Source organism: Bombina bombina, chromosome 10 (assembly GCF_027579735.1).
Source record: "Bombina bombina isolate aBomBom1 chromosome 10, aBomBom1.pri, whole genome shotgun sequence".
NCBI classification, from domain to species: domain Eukaryota; kingdom Metazoa; phylum Chordata; class Amphibia; order Anura; family Bombinatoridae; genus Bombina; species Bombina bombina.
The window spans coordinates 9460750-9471060 of NC_069508.1; the positions used below are offsets into that span (position 1 = coordinate 9460750).

Here is a 10311-nt window from a genome sequence, read left to right on the forward strand (position 1 = left end):
TGGTTTTCATTGTGTGCCATTAAGAGTTAATTTTGTTTAATTCTAGGTACAAGTTTGCTGGGATCAGCTCTAATTAAGTTTAGGGATAAACATTCCCATTGTCTAATCAGACTGCTAGTAGTGATAAGGTGGACTGCATTGTTTTCTTGTGTGTAATGTTATCTGCTGTTGTGGCCTGTCAAAGGGCGTTGTCTCTATCTAAATGTATCAAATGTGTGATAGGGGATTTTATGCCTCCCCCTGAGAGTGTCTTTTTTGCATGTAACCTCAATAAAAAGCAGGCTGTGTGTTCCAGCACATCAGACCTTTTCTGACCCTCTAACTTGCAGCTTTGACTCATGTTTGTAGGGGACAGCTATAATCACTACAGGGATTGCTATGCTCTATATACTCCCTTAGCTACTGAGCTCTTGTAAGAGCTCTTGTTCCTGATCCTGCTTCACGCTACAGAAGGAAGAGGTTCACCTACTGGAGCCAGGTCGTAGGTCCAGGGCGCAGAGCAGACGGCGAGATACCAGCCCAGCAGCGGTGGTTCGTAGAGTCTGCATTACTTATGGTGGCTACGCAGTAGTCTATGGTGTCTACGGTGCTGATGATCCTTGGGTGAGCGCTAGGAGCATCCTTTTCTACGGTCCAACTTCCAGCCAGCCTGGAGGCAACCGTAACAGTAGTGGACAGGTGTCTTTTATACTGATAACAAGTTCAAACAGGTGCCATTAATACAGGTCATGAGTGGGGGACAGAGGAGCCTCTTAAAGAAGGAGATATGGGTCTGTGAGAGCCAGAAATCTTGCTTATTTTCCACCATAATTTGCAAATAAATTCTTTCCAAATCAGACAATGTGATTGTCTGGATTTGTTTCCACATTTTGTCAAGTGGGAGAACTTGCACAATTGGTGGCTGACTAAATACTTTTTTTCCCCACTGTATGTATATGTATGTATGTGTGTGTGTGTGTATATATATATATGTGTTTGTATGTGTACATTTGAGTATGTGTGTATATGAATGTTTGTTTATGTGTGCATGTCTGTGCTTATGTGTATGTGTGTCTGTATATGTTGGGTGTTTATTTATATTATATATATGTGTGTGTGTGTGTGTTTCTGGGTATATATATATGTGTGTGTTTCTGGGTATATATATGTGTGTGTGTGTGTTTCTGGGTATATATATATGTGTGTGTATGTTATGTTCTCTGTGTAGTCAGGATTAGAACATTTTGTTGTGTGCTGTTACCTTGTGTTTGATGTCTCTTCAGCAGGTACTTTTTAGACAAACTTTTATTCAGCTACAACCCCATGGCTTCTTCACTAACAGGTTCCTCAGTAAAAACTAACATGGATTCTGATGATGTCACAGAAACCCAGGCACACCCAGAGGGTGTGGTGAGCTGAACTTAAAGCTGCAGCACTTCTAAAATATAATGATGTGACAAGGTTAGTGCAAAGATACAGTAAAATCTTCAGTAATCTTAACAGTATGTATGTGTATATATATATGTGTATGTGTGTCTGTGTATATACTGACTGCAGGTTCTCTTGTGTCTAATGACAGCTGCTTGATAAATAATGACTGCAGGTTCTCTTGTGTCTGATGACATCTGCTTGATAAATACTGACTGCAGGTTCTCTTGTGTCTAATAACCTCTGCTTGATAAATAATGACTGCAGATTCTCTTTTGTCTAATGACATCTGCTTGATAAATACTGACTGCAGGTTCTCTTGTGTCTAATGACAGCTGCTTGATAAATACTGACTGCAGGTTCTCTTGTGTCTAATAACCTCTGCTTGATAAATACTGACTGCAGGTTCTCTTGTGTCTGATGACTGCTGCTTGATAAATACTGACTGCAGGTTCTATTGTGTCTGATGACCGCTGCTTGATAAATACTGACTGCAGGTTCTCTTGTGTCTGATGACCGCTGCTTAACAAATACTGACTGCAGGTTCTCTTGTGTCTGATGACTGCTGCTTGATAAATACTGACTGCAGGTTCTCTTGTGTCTGATGACCGCTGCTTGATAAATACTGACTGCAGGTTCTCTTGTGTCTAATGACAGCTGCTTGATAAATACTGACTGCAGGTTCTCTTGTGTCTAATGACAGCTGCTTGATAAATACTGACTGCAGGTTCTCTTGTGTCTAATGACAGCTGCTTGAAAAATACTGACTGCAGGTTCTCTTGTGTCTGATGACCGCTGCTTGACAAATACTGACTGCAGGTTCTCTTGTGTCTGATGAGCGCTGCTTGATAAATACTGACTGCAGGTTCTCTTGTGTCTAATGACAGCTGCTTGATAAATACTGACTGCAGGTTCTCTTGTGTCTAATGACAGCTGCTTGATAAATACTGACTGCAGGTTCTCTTGTGTCTGATAACCGCTGCTTGATAAATACTGACTGCAGGTTCTCTTGTGTCTTGATGACTGCTGCTTGATAAATACTGACTGCAGGTTCTCTTGTGTCTGATGACTGCAGTGCTGCTTGATAAATACTGACTGCAGGTTCTCTTGTGTCTGATGAGCGCTGCTTGATAAATACTGACTGCAGGTTCTCTTGTGTCTGATGACCGCTGCTTGATAAATAATGACTGCAGGTTCTCTTGTGTCTAATGACAGCTGCTTGATAAATACTGACTGCAGGTTATCTTGTGTCTGATAATCGCTGCTTGATAAATACTGACTGCAGATTCTCTTGTGTCTGATAACCTCTGCTTGATAAATACTGACTGCAGGTTCTAAAGTGATAAATACTGACTGCAGGTTCTCTTGTGTCTGATGAGCGCTGCTTGATAAATACTGACTGCGGGTTCTCTTGTGTCTGATGACCGCTGCTTGATAAATACTTACTGCAGGTTCTCTTGTGTCTGATGACCGCTGCTTGATAAATACTATCTGCAGGTTCTCTTGTATCTGATGACCGCTGCTTGATAAATACTGACTGCAGGTTCTCTTGTGACTGATGACCGCTCCTTGTCTTGATAAATACTGACTGCAGGTTCTCTTGTGTCTGATGACTGCTGCTTGATAAATACTGACTGCAGGTTCTCTTGTGACTGATGACCACTGTTTGATAAATACTGACTGCAGGTTCTCTTGTGTCTGATGACTGCTGCTTGATAAATACTGACTGCAGTTTCTCTAAGGGATTAAATGCTTATCGGTCGCTAGCCGTAGAAGGGTACATATAACAACTTAACTCTATAATAAAAACACAACAACTTTTTGTGGGTAAAATTTTTAACCGTCACAGGTTAAACATTTATTAATTAAATAAGTAACCATGGAAACCAACAAGGTTATGATGGCGGCTGAACGAATGCTATAATGACAACCCAGCACTGCAGAAGGTAAACGGCCCAAACGGAAACTGCAGCAGAGCGGGACCTCTGCTCATAGTAAAATTGCTACTAAGGGGTTAATGAGATCACGTGACCCACCCGCAAGGGGAAGGAGGGGCACCTCACATGCACTTGAGGCTATCCACCCCTCTCACTTTTAGACTGGTCATCACTCCCCCCGTTCACCCTTTCCAAGGCAACAGGGCCGTTACCTCCCGCAGAGAGGGTATAAAATAGGGACTACCCCCTAGAAAAGGGGATCCGCTACTCAGCCGCCAAAAGCCAGGTAGACTGGATATGGTAGACGCCCAATAACTAAAGAGGCTGACAAAGTTAGCCTGAATAGGCATACCCGTCGCCAACTAGGGGAAAAATTTAAATTTGGAAATGCTCAATTGACTATGTGGCTACTAAGTTAGCCTGAGAAGGCATTCTTAGCGCCTAGCACAATAAAATAAATTTGGAAGCCATCTTGTAATAGGGAAGGGAGGGAGGGGAAAGAACTCGTCTGCACCGGATTCCAGGAAGAAGAGGGCCAGGAAGCTGATGATCCCCACTTTTAAGGTGAGTAGTGGGCCCCTCCCTTGCATGCAACATTGTTGCAACTAACCTCCCTAGCCAGCCCTCTTCTCCTATCTCTCCCTTCAGCTTTAACCCTTAGCTTTGCTCCAGGCCCAATTGTGCCCTACACTGCCTTAAGGGATTAAATGCTTATCGGTCGCTAGCCGTAGAAGGGTACATATAACAACTTAACTCTATAATAAAAACACAACAACTTTTTGTGGGTAAAATTTTTAACCGTCACAGGTTAAACATTTATTAATTAAATAAGTAACCATGGAAACCAACAAGGTTATGATGGCGGCTGAACGAATGCTATAATGACAACCCAGCACTGCAGAAGGTAAACGGCCCAAACGGAAACTGCAGCAGAGCGGGACCTCTGCTCATAGTAAAATTGCTACTAAGGGGTTAATGAGATCACGTGACCCACCCGCAAGGGGAAGGAGGGGCACCTCACATGCACTTGAGGCTATCCACCCCTCTCACTTTTAGACTGGTCATCACTCCCCCCGTTCACCCTTTCCAAGGCAACAGGGCCGTTACCTCCCGCCACCAGATAGCATTGAGATGATAACTGTGCCGCCAACCAATAAAAGACAAACACAACCCAACCGGACTTAAAGGAGGGTTAATAAGGCCTTACGAATGTCCTTTATAAAAATATCTAGGGCAACTGTCTCTAAATGAACCCTATCCATTCTATAACAATGGACCTTGTCGGCTGTAAGGGATTCGTGTTTAACTACGAATCCCCCATTACCCATGACGGTTCTAGCAACTGAGGAATTTATCTTCTTCCTGATCTAGTAAGCAGCGCTGTGGCTAGACATGTGATGCCATTCCAGCCTGGGAACTATGTTGGACCAACCGACCAACACATTCGGAATCCGAGCCCTGATCCAAGCGATATCCGCCTGCATGATCTTGATTAGCTCCAAGATCGGAATGGCGCCCAAATCATTGCCCCCTATATGGAGAATTATAACATGAGGTTTACCCCAGCGTACTAGGGCCTCCGGAATACGCGATGGAAGCGCGGGCCAACACATCCCTCTCTCCCCTAACCATCTAATTGAATCTAGGGTGAAAGGAAAGCCCAAATTCTGTCCCCCCGGAAGGGCGGAACTACGGATGGAGGCCCAATGCACATAGGAGTGCCCCACGATCCAGATCCTCTTGGCGCCGCTGACAGGTCCTGCAAAGACACATGGGATTAGCAACTGAAATAACACTAATCAACAACCTTGGATTAGAAACTAAACACATTATTCAACAACCGGTCGAATATAACCTTTAAACTTATTAGAACGCCATCTACCCAGATGGCAGATGGCTTCTACTGAAGAACCCTTCAAAGCAGCATTAGTAGCTGCCCCTATGCGAAACGAATGGGGAGCTATTCTAGACACATTTAAGCCTGCATGGGCAGCAGCCCTAGCTAGTATTCTACGAAACTGGAACGAGAGTGAAGTCCCATTAGCGTGAATTAACAGGGGGCCCTGTTCCGCTGGCCTATGCTCTAGAAACTGGTTCACTGCCCTCACAGGGCAGCAGTGACCATCGGACTGGGATATACGTATCCATGCACCTTTGCCGTCTTGATCAGTCTTTGATCACGGCAAATAAACTAACAGTAAATCCGTTCCGGCTCTGACATGGCCAAATTGTAGACCTTTGTCTGTGCTGGACTTAGAAGGCGCTACGAGCTCGCTTATTCGTAGCACTGCCGAATAGGCTAGTGCAAATGCAGCCCTGAATAATAAAAACTCGTAATGAGTTGAGCAGATGTGCGGCAAAGCGTCCACCAGCCGCTCGAGCCGGTCGTGCGTGATAGGCTCCCTAGAGTCCTTTTGTTGTGGTTGCAGCGTGCCCCAACCTTTAACAACCTGACGCACAAATTTTGAGTTAGCTGGATCCGGCAAAGCGAGTGTACGGTAAAAGAATGATAATGCCGCCAACCGAGAATGAACAGCTCCCTGCCGAGCGCCCACGCGCCAAAGACTCACGAGCCAGTCACAAAGCGTGTCCTGAGACGCCTCAGCAGCCTCCACATTCTGACGTCGGCAAAACTCTTCCCATTCGTGCCAAAGTCTGACGTAGGAGCGCCATGTGTTGGGGGAAAAGTGACGCCTGCACTAGAGGGAGCAAGGATATCCGGGACAGAGAAACGTCACCCAATCAAGCCTGGATAGCGCGTCTGCTAAGACATTATTGACCCCCGAGACATGACGTGCTTGAAACTGGATATTAAGTTCGAGACAGCGTAACACCAGATGTCTCAATAAATAAACTACAGCCGCAGATGTGGCTGAAAGACCATTCACCGCGTGGACGACACTGAGATTATCTGTCCAGAAGTTAACAGTCCTGTTTGCGAATTTGTTGCCCCACAGCTCGATAGCCAAAACTATAGGGAAGAGCTCCAAGAGGGTAAGGTTACGTGTTAGGCCCCAGGCTGACCAGTCTAGCGGCCAAGGACCTGCGCTCCATTCCCCCTTGAAATATGCTCCATAACCCTTTGAACCTGCGGCATCGGTAAATAAGTGCAACAACTGACTGGAAATGGGTTCGGATCGCCATAATCGAATCCCATTGAAATGCTGAAGAAAAGTCTTCCAGATTCGCAGATCAGCTCTCATACCTTCAGAAACCCAAATTTTTTCAGAAGGTCTGAGTTTGCCCTTTAGCTTAGCCTCCAATCTCCGATTGAAGACTCTCCCCATGGGGATAACTCTGCCTGCAAAATTAAGAAGGCCGAGCAATGACTGTAACTGCCTAAGTGTAATGGTTACCATGGAAACGCCGCTTCAACCGCCTCAAGCATGTCCTGGACTTTACCAGAAGGCAGCCCGCAAAGTTTGTCTATGGTATCGATTTCGATACCCAGGAACGTGATGCCGCCTGCTGGGCCAAAACCCAGTGCAAGAATGTACTGAAGGTTTCAGATAATGCGCAAGAGATCGCACAGCCCATGGGCAAGCACCTATCCACATAAAACCCCTTTTGAAACTTGCAACCCATCAAATAAAATGATGAAGGGTGCAAGGGCAACAGGCGAAAGGCGGATTCAATATCCAATTTCGCCAACAAGGCACCCGCACCAGCCCCCCGCACCAATTCCAGTGCGCTATCAAAAGATTGATATCGCACTGAGCTAAGCTCTGGGTCAATGGCATCGTTGACCGAATAGCCTCTGGGGTGGGAAAGGTGCTGAATTAGACGGAATTTGGCCAATTCCTTCTTAGGTACCACACCTAATGGTGAAATGACCCTAATCGGCAAAAGGGGGGGGGGGGGGGGAAGGAAAAGGACCCACTACGCGGCCCATTGTGATTTCCTTATTCAGCTTGTCCCTAACAACCGCTGGGTATTGGTAAGCTGATTTGAGGTTACGATAGCATCTAGAGCCCTTAATGGCTTTTGTCACTGGTATATGAAAACCTTCAGTAAAGCCTTGGAAAAAACTTGTTCTGTGCTCTACTGGACGCAGAATCCTTTTTTCTGGCACATTCGCTCCCAGCGTGTGACCTGGCACAGTATCTGCACACGTGCCTGAATGCACATGAGTTACCTCTGTCGCATTTGCTATCTTGAAATGCCCAGCAGGTACCTCCCCTGCGCTTCGCTTTGGAAGCAGGAAAGGACTGATTGCCAGAGGAGGTGGAGGAGGAGGAGGACCCATGAGAGCCAAGGCGCTGCCAAAGATGCGTGTCAGTGGTATCGAAGGTGAGCACTGGATTACCAGCCATCTTCTACCTGAATTCCGCATCGTACTCTCTCCATGCCCCATCACCAAACTTCCTCTGGATCCAGTGTATATTGTCAGTGTATTTAAGAATGGCATGACACTGGCCAGGGTATTTCTCTAAGTAACAAGAAGTGAAAAACTCTGAAACAGATTAACCACTCCTCAAATGTTTCAGGACGTTTGAACCTTTTAGGTCCAGTGCCATCGGCACTTTTCTCCCTCTGTCTACATGCCTCAGCAGATAATTCAAATATGTTAACATATTAGCCCTGCTGTATCTTTTTAACGGTCTTTGGTTTCAAATGACCGTGCAAAGAGGGGGTGTACATGGTAAGGAATCGCCATGCAAGGCGACTTTCCTGTCCGAAACGAAATTAATTGGTGGACGTAGGTCCGCTGGGGAAGTGCTGTCCTGCATGGAATCGGGTGGAGCTATCGCCAGCTGCGTCTGTGCTATGTTCCCAACTGAACCTGACTGTATTACCTGCCACATTTTCTTAAGCATTGCAAACATGCGCTTCTGACCCCTACCCCTCAGCCCCAATGAGGTGTCGCTGTCACATTCAGAGTCTGAAAGGGATGAGTCAACCAGGTCATGTCGGTCATGTGTAAATGTGGAGGACTTACCGGGGACGGCAACTGCATTGTCCTGAGACTCCGGACCTGAAGCAGAAGGATCAGGCCTTGAAGCATCTTCCCGTTGATTGGAGTCGGTAGACGCTCCTCGCTGTAACGATGAACCCGCCTGTTCAGGAGGATTCGCTGAAGTAGAAGTAGACGAAGCCGAAGGCATATCAACCTGTTGCGGTTCCATCTGCGCTGCGGTCTGCAACAAAGAGAAGAGATCGCGAGCACTACGGACACCGGTAAAGGGAGGGTTAGTAGACCCCAAGCCTGATGCATTCTGGTCACTCATGCTGGCATTCGCAACACTAGAAACCCTCCTTGACACACCACCTCCCCCAGCTGAACTCTGTATGTTATGGTTCCCAACCGCATCATGACCCAATGTTCCATGCACTGCATTGACACCACCAACTTGCAATTGGGATGTTGCCACATTCATAGCCGACAGACCTCTATTTGGAACAGATTGCACATTCATAGCTGACCTACCTGCCTTAGAAACAGATTGCACATTCATGCCTGAAATCCTAGTGTGTGAAACAGATTGTGCATTCATACCTGCAATACCTGCATTTGACACAGATTGTACATTCATACTTTGAGGATTCGTGCAGCTACTGGTTGTATGTGATGCTGCGCTAAATTGAGTATGAGCTGTCCTGTTATCTGTGTGCATCTGCCCTTTGGCGTGTTCAAGCGCGACATTGTATTGTCCTGGAGCCTGGGCGTGCATCTGGCGTGATTCCATAGCACTTATTTGCCCACCTAACTGACTGCCTATCTCTTGTCCTAGCGCGTTAGCGATTGATAGAATTCCTCTACCCAAATGAGTTAATCTATTACCCCTAGCGGTAACACCTCTCCTTGTGTTAAAGCCTCTGGTGAACCCTGCGGTAATTATAAGGCATCTTCCGGCATCATGGTGCCCTCTACCTACTGCCGCCAACCTGCTAATGACCCATGAAGATGCCCGCTGCCGCCGCACTTGCACTCCCTTGCGGCCTATTAACCCTCCCCCGACCGACATCCTCTGCTGGTGCTCACCTTCCGGGAGCTGATGAGGATGCGGCCGCTCCCTTGGACTCCCGACGCTGCTGTGGCCGACGAAACCGGAACCGGAAATGGAGGGGCGCGTGACCGGAACTTCCGGTTGCGCACTTACTACCCGGCTTGGAGGACCTGCAGCCTGGCTTGGAGGACCCGACACCGGCATCACGTGAAAAGGAGCTGGAGGACCCGACGGAGACATCGCCTCCATGATGGAAGCCAGGATCGAGGAGACAGCCGACGCAGCCGACGGTGGGATCGCGGATATGAGAGATGAGACCGCCGATTCAGGTAAGATTACCGGATGGCTGGGGGCAGCAAATAAGGGCAGACAAGGTACCGGATGGTGTGCGGAGGACAGCATAGAAGGGCCGGATGGGGGAACATTTGAGACCGCTACATCGCCCAGGCACAGGCCGGATTAAAGGCCCCAAAACGGGGATATGTGAACCAGTTAAGTCGCCCAGGCCGGACTGAAGGCCCAAAACAGGCCCTGGTTTCCGACATGCGGCCTAATTGAGCCATGCGGCCTGAGGGGGAAGCGAAAGCCAAACCGGGGCCTGGGGGCAAGTCATGGCCTACCAGAGGGGCCAGAGAAGAAACTGTTTGAGGGCCCGAATAGGTGGAAGGGCCTGGGGTTGCCACGTGGGCCGTGTATGAGGGAGCCATATCATGATTGCTTATGGCTGGGGGGCTATCAGAAATAGGCCTGGAAGTTGGGGAGGCCATGCCCTCCGAATAGGCCACAGCCTGTGCATGTGGCCTGCCCGATGGAGTACCTAAGGCTTGAGGCCTAGTAGTAGAACCATGCAATTCAACCCCCAAATCACCCTCATGGCCATCTATTTGCAGTGAGGGCAATTGTTCCTGAGTATGGAGACAGGCCGATGTCACATCAGGCCTAGCCATTGCAGCTGATACATAGGCTGAATTATCTCCATCACTAGTTGCATGAATATCCAACCTACTAACTGTGTGACT

General features: G+C 47.5%; 1 protein-coding gene across 1 annotated transcript; it reads right to left on the minus strand.

Annotated features, from left to right (window-relative positions):
* Window positions 1-4711: 4711 nt before the first annotated feature.
* Window positions 4712-9031, minus strand: LOC128641183 (uncharacterized). Its single transcript, XM_053693749.1, has 2 exons — window positions 8284-9031; window positions 4712-5103 (listed from the first exon to the last, which is right to left on the minus strand). The coding sequence occupies exons 1-2, from the start codon at window positions 9029-9031 to the stop codon at window positions 4712-4714; spliced, it is 1140 nt and encodes a 379-aa protein (XP_053549724.1).
* Between the last annotated feature and the right edge of the window lie 1280 nt (window positions 9032-10311).